At 64.2% G+C, this 13659-nt stretch overlaps 1 protein-coding gene across 8 annotated transcripts; it reads right to left on the bottom strand.

The window, feature by feature from the left end:
• Positions 1-2646: 2646 nt before the first annotated feature.
• Positions 2647-12567, bottom strand: LOC141917381 (class II histocompatibility antigen, B-L beta chain-like). 8 transcript variants are annotated; one of them, XM_074810542.1, is made up of 6 exons: positions 12304-12566; positions 11669-11938; positions 11106-11387; positions 10917-11023; positions 2897-2920; positions 2647-2788 (listed from the first exon to the last, which is right to left on the bottom strand). In XM_074810542.1, exons 1-6 carry the CDS (start codon positions 12533-12535, stop codon positions 2780-2782), a joined length of 924 nt encoding a protein of 307 aa, XP_074666643.1. In that variant the 5' UTR covers positions 12536-12566; the 3' UTR covers positions 2647-2779. The 8 variants fall into 8 exon arrangements, 7 of the variants coding, with proteins under 7 accessions (XP_074666643.1, XP_074666642.1, XP_074666646.1 ...); XM_074810541.1 differs by lacking the exons at positions 10917-11023; positions 11106-11387; positions 11669-11938; positions 12304-12566 and adding exons at positions 2996-3102; positions 3186-3467; positions 3749-4018; positions 4381-4651; XM_074810545.1 differs by lacking the exons at positions 10917-11023; positions 11106-11387; positions 11669-11938; positions 12304-12566 and adding exons at positions 2996-3102; positions 3229-3435; positions 3749-4018; positions 4381-4651.
• Between the last annotated feature and the right edge of the window lie 1092 nt (positions 12568-13659).

The following is a 13659-nucleotide window of genomic DNA, read 5'->3' as shown; positions in this document are numbered from 1 at the left end:
TGTTCCCTGGACACCCAGCCTCATGAGCTGGGAGATGGGGAGGGGAAGCAGCCTGAGGCCAGCACAGTTGAAGAGGAGGTGGTCAGAGACCTGCTGCACCACTTGGCTGCACACAGGTCTGTGGGACCGGATGGGTTACACCCAAGGGTGCTGAGGGAGTTGGCAGATGTGCTCGCCAAGCCGCTGTCCATGATTTACCTGAAGTCATGGCTGACTGGGGAGGTCCCATTGGACTGGAGGGTGGCAAATGTGACACCCATCTACAAGAGAGGCAGGAAGGAGGATCCAGGAAACTATAGAGCTGTCAGTGTGACCTCGGTGCCAGGGAAGGTCATGGAGCAGGTCATCTCGGGTGCCATTGAAAGTCATATAATGGACAACCAGGGGATCAGGCCCAGTCAGCGGGTTTATGAAAGGCAGGTCCTGCCTGACAAACCTGATCTCCTTCTAGGACAGGGCAACCTGCTCATTGGATGAGGGAAAGGCTGTGGGGGTTGTCTACCTTGACTTCAGTGAGGCCTTTGACACCGTTTCCCACAGCATTCTCCTGGCGAAACTGGCTGCTCGTGGCTCGGGAGGGCAAACACTTTGCTGGGTAAAAACTGGCTGATGGCCGGGCCCAGAGAGTTGTGGGGAACGGAGTTAAATCCAGTTGGCGGCCGGTCACGAGTGGTGTCCCCCAGGGCTGGGTTTTGGGGCCACTCCTGTTTAACATCTTTATTGATGATCTGGACGAGGGGATCGAGTGCACCCTCAGTCAGTTTGCAGTTGACACCAAGTTGGGTGGGAGTGTTGATCTGCTCGAGGGTAGGGAGGCTCTGCAGAGGGATTTGGACAGGCTGGAGCGATGGGCTGAGGCCAACCGGGGGAGTTTTACTAAGGCCAAGTGCCAGGTCCTGCCGTTGGGCCACAACAACCCCCTGCGTGGCTAAGGCTGGAGAGCTGCCAGTCAGAGAGGGACCTGGGGGGTGATCGATAACGAGCCAGCAGTGTGCCCAGGTGGCCAAGAAGGCCAATGGCATCCTGGCTTGTACCAGCACCAGCGTGGCCAGCAGGGACAGGGAAGGGATCTCACCCCTGGTGAGGCCGCCCCTCAATGAGTGGGTTCAGTTTTGGGCCCCTCACCCCAAAAAGGCCATTGAATGACTCGAGCGTGTCCAGAGAAGGGCAACGGAGCTGGTGCAGGGTCTGGAGCACAGGTCTGATGGGGAGCGGCTGAGGGACCTGGGGGGATTTAGTCTGGAGAAGAGGAGGCTGAGGGGAGACCTCCTGGCCCTCTGCAACTCCCTGAAAGGAGGGTGCAGAGAGGGGGGATGAGTCTCTTGAGCCAAGGAACCAGCGCCAGGACAAGAGGGAATGGCCTCAAGCTGCGCCAGGGCAGGGTCAGACTGGCTCTTAGGAAGGATTTCTGTCCAGAAGGGGCTGTTGGGCGTTGGAATGGGCTGCCCAGGGCAGGGGGGGAGTCCCCATCCCTGGAGGGGTTGAAGAGTCGCGTTGACCCAGCGCTGAGGGATCTGGTGGAGTTGGGAACGGTCAGGGGGAGGTTCATGGTGGGGCTGGAGGAGCTTCAAGGGCTTTTCCAACCTAGACGATTCTGTGATTCTGTCAGCGGGGGCTCAGCGCCCTGTCCTCACACCCCCTGTCCCCTCGCAAAGCCCCAGGGGCTCCTCTCTGCCCCTGAGACCACTAAGACCCCGGGGTGACCCTGGGCCTGGCCATGGGCATCGTCATCATCATTGTGGGCACCATCCTCATCACCAAGGCCATGAAGATGAACAGCACCTGCAGCCAGCGGGGCCTCTCGGGAGGTGGGGGCAGAGCCCAGTGTGCCCCCCAGCCCCACTCCACCCCCCCGCTGCCCCCTTGCCCAGCCCCACAGGCACCCGCTGAGCGGGGCGCTGCCTTCCCGGGCTCTGGGGAGCTTCCAGCAGCAGGAAAGGTGCTTGGGGACAGCCTGGCACCACCCGGTCTCTCTGTCACCGCCTCACCCACACCCTGCTTGTCCTGGGGACACGGGGTGGTGGGGAACAGGGCAGCTGGGGGGGCTCCTGGGGCTGTAGGGGCTGCGGGAGGGCTCTGGGGGGGCAGCAGCGGCAGGGGGGGGGCAGGACACATGGGTCCTGGCAGGGGGTGCTGGGTGCGTGTCAGGGTGCTGGGCAGCATCCCGTGACAGGGCACTACAGGACGGACAGCAGTGGCCATCAGCGTTGGCGCTGGACGGGGTGACCCCCCAAAACCTCCTACCCCAGAGCTCTGCTCCCTGCTCCCGCCTCCACCAGCGGGGTCAGGCAACGGGAGGGGGACACGGAGCCACTGACCAGAGCAGGTGAGGGGACACGCGAGCCCTTGGCACCGTCCCCAGCCCTGGCCAGACTGCAAGCGGTGGGACGATACCGGGTGTTGCCACCCCCCGCAGTGTGTGTCCCCCCCCCATCCCACTGAGGACACGGAGCCTCATCTCGGCCACCCGGGCCCGGGGAAGGGAGTGCCCCCCCTGCCCCCCTGTCCACAGAGGACCAGGGACAGCGGCTCCCGGGACACTTTATTAGGCAGAGCCGGAGCGGCCGAGGGCCACTGTGGGGGGGCCCTGGGGACCCCGGGGCTGCAGAGCAGCGACAGCCAAGCTGGGAGCCAGGGAGGGAGGGAGGGGGTGAGGGGGGGACTCCGGGGCTGAGCTCGGGGCTGGTGGGCTCTGGGCCAGGGCAGTGCGAGGCAGAGGTGACGCGGGGGGGCAGAGGACAGGCAGCGGCGCAGCGGAGCCGCAGGGGCAGGAGGTCGCTCAGGAGCCCTGTGGGGAGAAGAGGGGGTGAGCGCGGGGACGTGCTGCCCCCGGGCACGGGGGAGACCCCGGCCCACACAGGGAGCGGGAAGCAGGGCGGGGTGGGACGGACGGTACCTGCAGCCTGGGGAACGGGGCGCCCTGAAACACAGAGAGACCAGGTCAGCGGGATGCGGGAGACACCCTGGGACCACCCCCCCAGTGTCCCCCACTAACCTTCTTGCGCACGTAGAGGCCGAGCCCCAGCACCAGGAAGATGAGCCCCAGCACGAAGCCCCCCACCCCCGTCAGCATCTTGCTGCGGGCGCCGTCCAACTGCAGTTCTGCGGGGCCCAGAGCAGGGGGTCAGGGCTGGGGGGGCCCGGCCCCCTCCCCACCAGCCCCAGAGGGCCGCGCAGGCCCTTACCCCAGCACTGGCTGACGGGGTGCTGCAGGCTGACGTGCTCCACCTGGCACGTGTAGGTGTCCCCGCGCTGCGGGGTGGTTTCCAGCATCACCAGCACCTGGTAGGTCCAGTCTCCGTTGGGGATCACGTCCGTGGACACCACGCGCTCCATCTCCTCCCGCCCGTTCTGGAACCACTTCACCTCGATCTGCGCCGGGTAAAAGCCCGTCACGTAGCAAGCCAGCCTGTCGGTCTGGGGCAGGGAGCTCGACTGCACGGGGGTGACCCTCACCTTGGGCTCAACTGGGAGAGAGCGGGAGGGCGCTGGGCCGCGGCTGGGGACAGAGCCCCGGGGCCGCCCCGCACGCCTGCCCCCAGCCTGGCCCAGCGCTGGCCCGGTGCTCCCCACGCAGGACATGCCCAGGGAGGGGCCGAGGGACTCGCGCCCTCAGGGAAGGGCGCAGGGGCTTTGCTGGGGGCTGCCCGGGGCCCTGCCCCAGCACGGCACGGACACGCTCTGCCCGCTGCGAGCCCGGGGGCTCGGCTTGTGCCCGGCCGGGGGCAACGCGCGGCCACGAGCTCACCTTTCCTCTCCGTGATGTAGGGGGTCCCAACCTGGTAGTTGTGCCGGCAGAACGTGTCCACTGCAGTCTGTGTGTCCTCCAGTTTCTCCGGCTGGCTGTTCCAGTGCTTGGCTGTGGGCTCACCCAGGGGGGTGTCAGCCACATAGAGCCCCACGTCACTGTCGAAGTGCACGTACTGCTCCCGGTTGTAGATGAACCTCTCCACATACCTCACCCGCTCAGTGCCGTTGAGGTACTGACACTCACTCTCTCCCATCGCCAGGAAAATCCCTGTGTGTGCAGGGAGGCATCACGGGGCGGGCAGGGAGGCAGCAGGGAGCCCCCTCCCCATCCCCAGCCTCCTCCCGGCCGGCCCCACAGCCCCACAGCCGCCATAGGGCCGGTGCTGGGATCCTGCCCCCCAGGGTGCCAGTTCTCAGCCTAGGCACTGGGGAGAGCTGGTGGGGACAGAGCCCCGGGGAAGGGGGCGCAGGAGGGAGCCGGGGCACAGCTGAGCCCAGAGGCTGCTCCTGGGCTGCAGCAGCGGGGGGAGCGTCTCCCCCACACGCAGCACCCCACACCCCAGAGCCCCCCGGGACACGGGGGGGCCCATCCCCACCAACAGCCTCCCTGTGCCGGGGCTCTGAGCTCACCCGAGGACTCCTCGCCACCAGCCGCGTGGGCTCCCAGCACCACCAGTGCCACCAGCAAGGCCCCAGCTCCCATAACACGACCAGTCTCCATCGCTGACACAGCAGAGGCTGGGCAAGTGCTGGGACCCCCGAGCCAGCCGCACTCTGCCCGCTCGGGGAATGGCCCCGCTCCTGCCCAGTGCGCGACTGGGAGTCCCAGTGAGGCCCAGTGAGGAGCGAGGCTGGGCAGCATCACCCGTCACCAGGCAGAGCCGGGCCCCGCAGGGCTCCGCACGACACTTGTCCCTCGCTGGAGCAGTGGCCCCCAGGCAGCGGTTGCCGGCCCCAGGCAGCGCTGCGGCTCCCCGGGCTCGGCGACCCCAACCTGCCCCCTCCCCAACAGCCTCTGCAGGGGGGTGCAGGGCCCAAGGTCAAAGGTGAAGCCCCGTGGGACCCTGCCTGGGCGTCCGTCTGTCTGTTTGCTCTGCAGGGTGCCCTGAGCTGCTGCTCTGCCCGGGAACAGCCGAGTCAGCCTCGGGGCTCCCTCCTATTGGGCCAGAGGCACAGAATCACAGAATCATCTCGGTTGGAAAAGACCTTGAAGATGATCTATCCCAACCATTAACTTGGGTCAGAAAAAAATCTTCTCTAGGTCCGTCGAGGAGCAGAGGAAGAGCAGGGAAAACGTGGGTCCTCGTGGGAGGAAACGGGAGACCCGGTTACCCGGGCTGAGGAGGAGGCTGAGGCACCCAACCCCTTTTTTGCCTCCGTCTCCAGCGGCAAGAGCTGCCGGCACACGGCCCGAGGGGCAAAGGGAAAGGCCTGGGAGAAGGAAGAACCGCCCGCGGTAGGACAAGGTCACGGTCAAGGCCCTGGAAGGAACCGGGAGGTGCCCAAGTCCGTGGGACCTGATGAGACGCACCCGCGGGGCCTGAGGGAACTGGGGGGTGAAGCGGCTCAGCCTCTCACCCTCAGATTGGAGAAGTCCTGGCAGTGCTGTGAAGCTCCTGCTGACGCAAAACAGGGAAATATAACCCCCAGTTTTCAAAAAAAAATATAAAAAGAAGATTCAGGGAAGTCCAGGCCTGTCAGTCCCACCTCTGCGCCCATCAAGATCCCGGAGCGGATCCCGCTGGAAACTGCCGGGGCACACGGAGAATCGGGAGGTGGTTGGTGACAGCCAACGCGGCGTCACTGAGGGCAAATCGTCCCTGAGGGAGTTGGTGGCCACCTGCGATGGGGTGACAGCGCTGGTGGTGTCATGGTGTGAGCCCAGGGGGCAACTGAGCCCCAGGCAGGCGGTCACTGGGCCTTTCCCCCAGCGCTGGGAAGGAGAAGAATGACCGAAAAGTCTCTGGAATGGAGATAAGGACAGAGAGGGCTCCCTCCCCCCTTAACAGCCCCAGGCAAAAGGCGACTCCTCAGGGGAAGAAAACAAGACCAGCACTTTAATTCAAACACTAACAAAACCGACACTGGCCAGACAGGAGGGCACAGGGAGGGACGGTACCACAGCTTAAACCCCCTCCCCACCTTCCCGCACCCCTCCCTCCTTCCCGGCCTCAGCTTGGGCCCCATCTCTCTCCCTCCTCTCCCACGGCACAGGGGCAGGGGATGGGGGGTGCAGTCAATCTGCCGCTGCTTCCTCCTCAGAGGAAGGACTCCTCTACATTCCCTCCCCGCTCCTCGTACTTCCCCTCTCCTCCACAGACTCTCTCCACCACCAGTCCCCCCCACAGGATGCAGTTATCTCGAGATGCTCCTCCGTGGGTCCCTCCCTCCCTGTGTCACACCTCCCAGCGCCGAACTACACCAGTGCGGGCGGCTTCTCCCCTCAGATTCACGGGGGTCCCCCCCGGGCTGCAGGTGGGTCCCTGCTCCCCCCACTGACCCCCATGAGTGTTTAGGGGGCCCTGCCGTCTCACAAGAGATACAGGGGGGCTCTGCACCTGCCCCCTTCCTCCTCCTTCCTCCCGCTGACCTTGGGCTGTGCAGACCTGTTCTCCTCCCAACTCCTCCTCAATGTGCCCCCAAATACCCCCTCAGCTTCCCCTTCTTAAATACGCTATCGCAGAGGCACAGCCACCATCGCTTATCGCCCCGGCCTTGGCCAGAGGAGACTCCGACTTGGAGCTGGGGGAGCTTGGAGCAGCTTCTCGCAGGGGCCACGGCTGTAGCCCCCTCCACGGCTACCAAACACCCCAGCACACACAACCCAGCACATGTGGGGAAGGGAAGAGCAGCTGCCATCACCTGCCTGGGCTGGTGCAAAGTTCTGCCCCTGTCCCGCCCAACGTCCTTGTCTCTAGAGCGGAGAGAGGAGGATTTGCCGGCTGGAGCACTCGGGGGGAGGGATTGGCTGGGTGGTGGCACTCCAAGAGCTGGGCCCAAGGGCTCCGTGTCCGTGTGGAGACGGTGACGAGGCCATGATGCAGCACGAGAACTATGACATAGCAGCTATAACAGACACGTGGTGGGATGCCTCACATGACTGCAGTGCTGCAGTCGATGGCTACAAGCTCTTCAGGAGGGACAGGCAGGGAAGGAGAGGTGGTGGAGTGGCCCTGTATGTAAGAGAATGTATGAGAGCTCAGAAATCAAGTACAGTGATAACGGGGTGGAGGGTGTGTGGATCAGGTTAAGGGCCAACAAAGCAGATCCTGCTGTGGGAGTCTGCTATAGACCCCCCACCCAAAGCAGTGAGGGGGATGAAGCTTTCTACAAACAGTTGGGAGAAATCTCGCGGTCACTTGCCGTTGTTCTTGTGGGGGACTTTAACCTCCCAGGTATCTGCTGGGATCACAGCACAGCAGAGAGGGAACAATCTAGAAGGTTCCGGGAACGTGTGGAGGATAACTTCCTCACACAGCTGGTGAGTGAACCGACCAGGGGAGGTGCCCTCCTGGACCTGCTGCTTGTGATCAGGGAAGAGCTTGTGGGGGAGGTAAAGGTTGGAGGCCGTCTGGGGTGCAGTGATCATGAGATGATTGAGGAGAAACAAAGAGAGGGGTCAGTAAAACTGCCACCTTAGACTTCCGCAGGGCAGACTTTGACCTGTTCAAAAGGCTGATTGACAAAATGCCTTGGGAGGCTGCCCTGAAGGGTATGGGAGTCCAGGAAGGCTGGACATCCTTCAAGAGCGAAGTCTTAAAGGCACAGGAGCGGGCTGTTCCCGTGTGCCGGATAACGAGCAGGCGGGGAAGGAGACCGGCCTGGCTAAACAGGGACCTTTGGCTGCATCTCCGGAACAAAAGGAGAATCTGTGACCTTTGGAAGAGGGGCGAGGCCTCTCATGAAGACTATAAAGATGTAGTGAAGTTATGCAGGGAGAGCGTTAGGAGAGCCAAAGCGCAGCTACAGCTCAACTGTTAAGGATAATAACAGTTGTTAAGGATGTTAAGGATAATAAAAAATGTTTCTATAAAATCGTTAACAGCAAAAGGAGAATTAGGGAAAAGGCTGAGGAGCTCAACACCTACTTTGCCTCAGTCTTTAGCCCTGGAACTGGCTGTTCCCTGGACACCCAGCCTCATGAGCTGGGAGATGGGCAGGGGAAGCAGACTGAGGCCAGCACAGTTGAAGAGGAGGTGGTCAGAGACCTGCTGCACCACTTGGCTGCACACAGGTCTGTGGGACCGGATGGGTTACACCCAAGGGTGCTGAGGGAGTTGGCAGATGTGCTCGCCAAGCCGCTGTCCATGATTTACCTGAAGTCATGGCTGACTGGGGAGGTCCCATTGGACTGGAGGGTGGCAAATGTGACACCCATCTACAAGAGAGGCAGGAAGGAGGATCCAGGAAACTATAGAGCTGTCAGTGTGACCTCGGTGCCAGGGAAGGTCATGGAGCAGGTCATCTCGGGTGCCATTGAAAGTCATATAATGGACAACCAGGGGATCAGGCCCAGTCAGCGGGTTTATGAAAGGCAGGTCCTGCCTGACAAACCTGATCTCCTAGGACAGGGCAACCTGCTCATTGGATGAGGGAAAGGCTGTGGGGGTTGTCTACCTTGACTTCAGTGAGGCCTTTGACACCGTTTCCCACAGCATTCTCCTGGCGAAACTGGCTGCTCGTGGCTCGGGTGGGCAAACACTTTGCTGGATAAAAACTGGCTGATGGCCGGGCCCAGAGAGTTGTGGGGAACGGAGTTAAATCCGGTTGGCGGCCGGTCACAAGTGGTGTCCCCCAGGGCTGGGTTTTGGGGCCACTCCTGTTTAACATCTTTATTGATGATCTGGACGAGGGGATCGAGTGCACCCTCAGTCAGTTTGCAGATGACACCAAGTTGGGTGGGAGTGTTGATCTGCTCGAGGGTAGGGAGTGTCTGCAGAGAGACCTGGACAGGCTGGAGCGATGGGCTGAGCCCAACGGGAGGAGTTTCACTAGGGCCAAATGCCGGGTGCTGCACTTGGGCCACAACAACCCCCAGCAGCGCTACAGGCCTGGGGAAGAGTGGCTGGAGAGCTGCCAGTCAGAGAGGGACCTGGGGGGGATTGATAATGAGCCAGCAGTGTGCCCAGGTGGCCAAGAAGGCCAGTGGCATCCTGGCTTGTACCAGCACCAGCATGGCCAGCAGGGACAGGGAAGGGATCTTACCCCTGTGCTCAGCACTGGTGAGGCCGCCCCTCAATGAGTGGGTTCAGTTTTGGGCCCCTCACCCCAAAAAGGCCCTTGAATGACTCGAGCGTGTCCAGAGAAGGGCAACGGAGCTGGTGCAGGGTCTGGAGCACAGGTCTGATGGGGAGCAGCTGAGGGAACTGGGGGGGATTAGTCTGGAGAAGAGGAGGATGAGGGGAGACCTCCTGGCCCTCTGCAACTCCCTGAAAGGAGGGTGCAGAGACGGGGGAGGAGTCTCTTGAGCCAAGGAACCAGCGCCAGGCCAAGAGGGAATGGCCTCAAGCTGCGCCAGGGCAGGGTCAGACTGGCTCTTAGGAAGGATTTCTGTCCAGAAGGGGTTGTTGGGCGTTGGAATGGGCTGCCCAGGGCAGGGAGGGAGTCCCCATCCCTGGAGGGGTTGAAGAGTCGGGTCGACCCAGCGCTGAGGGATCTGATGTGGTTGGGAACTGTTAATGTTGGGTTGATGGTTGGACTGGAGGATCTTCAAGGTCTTTTCCAACCTAGAAAATTCTGTGATTCTGTCAGGGGGGGCTCAGCGCCCCGTCCTCACCCCCCCTGTCCCCTCTGCAGAGCCCCAGGGGCTCCTCCCTGCCCCCGAGAGCACCGAGACCCCGGGGTGACCCTGGGCCTGGCCGTGGGCATCGTCAGCATCATCACGGGCACCATCCTCATCATCAAGGCCATGAAGATGAACAGCGCCCGCAGCCAGCAGGGCCTCTCAGGAGGTGGGGGCAGAGCCCAGGGTGCCGCTCAGCCCCGCTCCACACCACCACTGCCCCCTTGCCCAGCCCCACAGGCACCCGCTGAGCAGGGTGCTGCCTTCCCGGGCTCTGGGGAGCTTCCAGCAGCAGGAAAGGTGCTTGGGGACAGCCTGGCACCGCCCGGTCTCTCTGTAACTGCCTCACCCGCACCCTGCTCATCCTGGGGACACGGGGTGGTGGGGAACAGGGCAGCTGGGGGGGGGCTCCTGGGGCTGGCAGGGCTGCGGGAGGGCTCTGGGGGGGCAGCAGCGGCAGGGGGGGGGGCAGGACACCTGGGTCCTGGCAGGGGGTGCTGGGTGCCATGTAGGGGTGCAGGACAGTGTCCCGTGATGGGGCACTGCAGGAGGGACAGCAATGGCCATCAGTGCTGGGGATGGACGCGGTGACCCCCCCAAAACCCCCCACCCCGGAGCCCTCCTACCCGCTCCCGCCCCCCACCAGCAGGGTCAGGCATCTGGGAGGAGGACACGGAGCCACCAACCAGAGCAGGTGAGGGGACGCGGGAGACCTCAGCCCCGTCCCCACCCCTGGGCCAGCCCACAGGCGGCCAGATGATGTTGGTTGTCGCCCCCTCCTGCAGTATGTCCCCCCCCATCCCACTATGGACGCGCAGCCCCATCCTGGCCACCCGGGCCCGGGGAAGGGAGTGCCCCCCCCTGCCACCCTGTCCCCAGATGAGCAGGGACGGGGGCTCCTGGGACACTTTATTAGGCAGAGCCAGAGCACCCGAAGGCCACCGTGGGGGGGCCCTGGGGACCCCGGGACTGCAGAGCAGCGACAGCCAAGCTGGGAGCCAGGGACGGAGGGAGGGGGTGAGGGGGGGACCCCGGGAATGAGCACGGGGCCGGGGGACTCCAGGCCAGGGCGGTGCGAGGCAGAGGTGACGCGGGGGGGCAGAGGACAGGCAGCGGCGCAGCGGAGCCGCGGGGGCAGGAGGTCACTCAGGAACCCTGTGGGGAGAAGAGGGGGTGAGCCCCGGAGACAGCGGGGGACACTTTCCAGCTGGACACGCTGCCCCCGGGCACGGGGGGGACCCCGGCCCATGCAGGGAGCACAGGGAGCGGGGCAGGGGGGGACAGAGGGTACCTGCAGCCCACGGAACAGGGCGCCCTGAAACACAGAGAGACCAGGTCAGCACGAGACGCCCTGGGGCCACCCCCTCAGTGTCCCCCCACTCACCTTCTTGCGCACGTAGAGGCCGAGTCCCAGCGTCAGGAAGATGAGCCCCAGCACAAAGCCCCACACCCCCGTCAGCATCTTGCTGCGGGCGCCGTCCGACTGCAGCTCTGCGGGGCCCAGAGCAGGGGGTCAGGGCTGGGGGGACCCGGCCCCCTCCCCACCCGCCCCAGGGGCCGCGCAGGGCCTTACCCCAGCGCTGGCTGATGGGGTGCTGCAGGCTGACGTGCTCCACCTGGCACGTGTAGGTGTCCCCACGCTGCGGGGTGGTTTCCAGCATCACCAGCACCTGGTAGGTCCAGTCTCCGTTGGGGATCACGTCCGTGGACACCACGTGCTCCGTCTCCTCCCGCTTGTTTTGGAACCACTTCACCTCGATCTGCGCCGGGTAAAAGCCCGTCACGTAGCAAGCCAGCCTGTCGGTCTGGGGCAGGGAGCTCGACTGCACGGGGGCGACCCTCACCTTGGGCTCAACTGGGAGAGAGCGGGAGGGCGCTGGGCCGCGGCTGGGGACAGAGCCCCGGGGCCGCCCCGCACGCCTGCCCCCAGCCTGGCCCAGCGCTGGCCCTGTGCTCCCCACGTAGGACGTGCCCAGGGAGGGGCCGAGGGACTCGCGCCCTCAGGGAAGGGCGCAGGGGCTTTGCTGGGGGCTGCCCGGGGCCCTGCCCCAGCACGGCACGGACACGCTCTGCCCGCTGCGAGCCCGGGGGCTCGGCTTGTGCCCAGCCGGGGGCAACGCGCGGCCACGTGCTCACCTTTCCTCTCCGTGACGTAGGGGGTAAAACCCTGGTAGTTGTACCGGCAGAACCTCTCAATGTCAGCCTGTACAATCTGCAGTAATTCCGGATGGCTGTTGAAGTACTGGGCTGTGGGCTCACCCAGGGGGGTGTCGGCCACATAGAGCCCCAGGTCGCTGTCGAAGTGCAGAAATTGTTCCCGGTTGTAGATCCACCTCCCCACAAGCCTCACCTGCTCGGTGCCGTTGAGGTACTGACACTCTTCCTCATACATCTCCAGGAAAACCCCTGTGTGGGCAGTGAGGCCGTCACGGGGTGGGGGGCAGAGAGGCACCAGGGAGCCCCCTCCCCATCCCCAGCCTCCTCCCGGCAGGCCCCACAGCCCCACAGCCAACATAGGGCTGGCGCTGGGATCCTGGCCCCAGGGCGCCAGTTCTAAGCCTGGGCACCGGGGAGAGCTGGGGGGGACAGAGCCCCGGGGAAGGGGGGGCAGGAGGGAGCCGGGGCACAGCTGAGCCCGGAGGCTGCTCCTGGGCTGCAGCAGCGGGGGGAGCGTCTCCCCCACACGCAGCACCCCCCACCCCAGAGCCCCCCAGGACACGGGGGGGCCCATCCCCACCAACAGCCTCCCCGTGCCGGGGCTCTGAGCTCACCCGAGGGCTCCTCGCCACCAGCCACGTGGGCTCCCAGCACCACCAGTGCCACCAGCACGGCCCCAGCTCCCAGGACACGACCAGTCTCCATCGCTGACACAGCAGAGGCTGGGCAAGTGCGGGGACCCCCGAGCCAGCCGCACTCTGCCCGCTCGGGGAATGGCCCCGCTCCTGCCCAGTGCGCGACTGGGAGTCCCAGTGAGGCCCAGTGAGGAGCGAGGCTGGGCAGCATCACCCATCACCAGGCAGAGCCGGGCCCCGCAGGGCTCCCCCCGACACTTGTCCCTCGCTGGAGCAGTGGCCCCCAGGCAGCGGTTGCCGGCCCCAGGTAGCGCTGGGGCTCCCCGGGCTCGGCGACCCCAACGTGCCCCCTCCCCAACAGCCTCTGCAGGGGGGTGCAGGGCCCAAGGTCAAAGGTGAAGCCCCGCGGGACCCTGCCTGGGCGTCCGTCTGTCTGTTTGCTCTGCAGGGTGCCCTGAGCTGCTGCTCTGCCCGGGAACAGCCGAGTCAGCCTCGGGGCTCCCTCCTATTGGACCAGAGGCACAGAATCACAGAATCATCTCGGTTGGAAAAGACCTTGAAGATGATCTACCCAAACCATTAACTGGGGTCTAAAGAAAATCTTCTCTTGGTCTATCGTGGAGCAGAGGAAGAGCAGGGAAAACGTGGGCGCTTGCTGGAGTAAATGGGAGACCCGGTTACCCGGGCTGAGGAGGAGGCTGAGGCACCCAACCCCTTTTTTGCCTCCGTCTCCAGCGGCAAGAGCTGCCGGCACACGGCCCGAGGGGCAAAGGGAAAGGCCTGGGAGAAGGAAGAACCGCCCGCGGTAGGACAAGGTCACGGTCAAGGCCCTGGAAGGAACCGGGGGGTGCCCAAGTCCCTGGGACCTGATGAGACGCACCCATGGGGCCTGAGGGAACTGGGGGGTGAAGCGGCTCAGCCTCTCCCCCTCAGATTGGAGAAGTCCTGGCAGTGCCATGAAGCTCCCGCTGATGGGAAACGGGGAAACGTAACCCCCGATTTTCAAAAAAAGAAAAATAAAAAAGAAAATCCAGGGAAGTCCAGGCCTGTCAGTCCCACCTCTGCGACCATCAAGATCCCGGAGCGGATCCCGCTGGAAACTGCCGGGGCACACGGAGAACCAGGAGGTGGTTGGTGACAGCCAATGCGGCGTCACTGAGGGCAAATCGTCCCTGAGGGAGCTGGTGGCCGCCTGCGATGGGGTGACAGCACTGGTGGTGTCACAGTGTGAGCCCAGGGAGCAACTGAGTCCCAGGAAGGCAGTCACTGGGCCCTTCCCCCAGCGCTGGGAAGGAGAAGAATGACCCAAAAGGCTCTGGAATGGAGATAAGGACA

Source organism: Strix aluco, chromosome 37 (genome assembly GCF_031877795.1).
Source record: "Strix aluco isolate bStrAlu1 chromosome 37, bStrAlu1.hap1, whole genome shotgun sequence".
Lineage (NCBI taxonomy): Eukaryota > Metazoa > Chordata > Aves > Strigiformes > Strigidae > Strix > Strix aluco.
Note: the sequence above shows the minus strand (reverse complement) of the source record. Positions and strands in the feature narration are given on the sequence as shown.

Excerpts from the sequence above, each read along its gene's own strand:
- LOC141917381 (XM_074810543.1), bottom strand. The coding sequence starts at position 12,535 with ATGCTGCCCAGCCTCGCTCCTCACTGGGCCTCACTGGGACTCCCAGTC. Across the intron at positions 11,939-12,303 it reads TGGTGGCGAGGAGCCCTCGG|GGGTTTTCCTGGAGATGTAT; the intron begins GTGAGCTCAGAG and ends CTGCCCACACAG. Across the intron at positions 11,388-11,668 it reads CTACGTCACGGAGAGGAAAG|TTGAGCCCAAGGTGAGGGTC; the intron begins GTGAGCACGTGG and ends GCTCTCTCCCAG.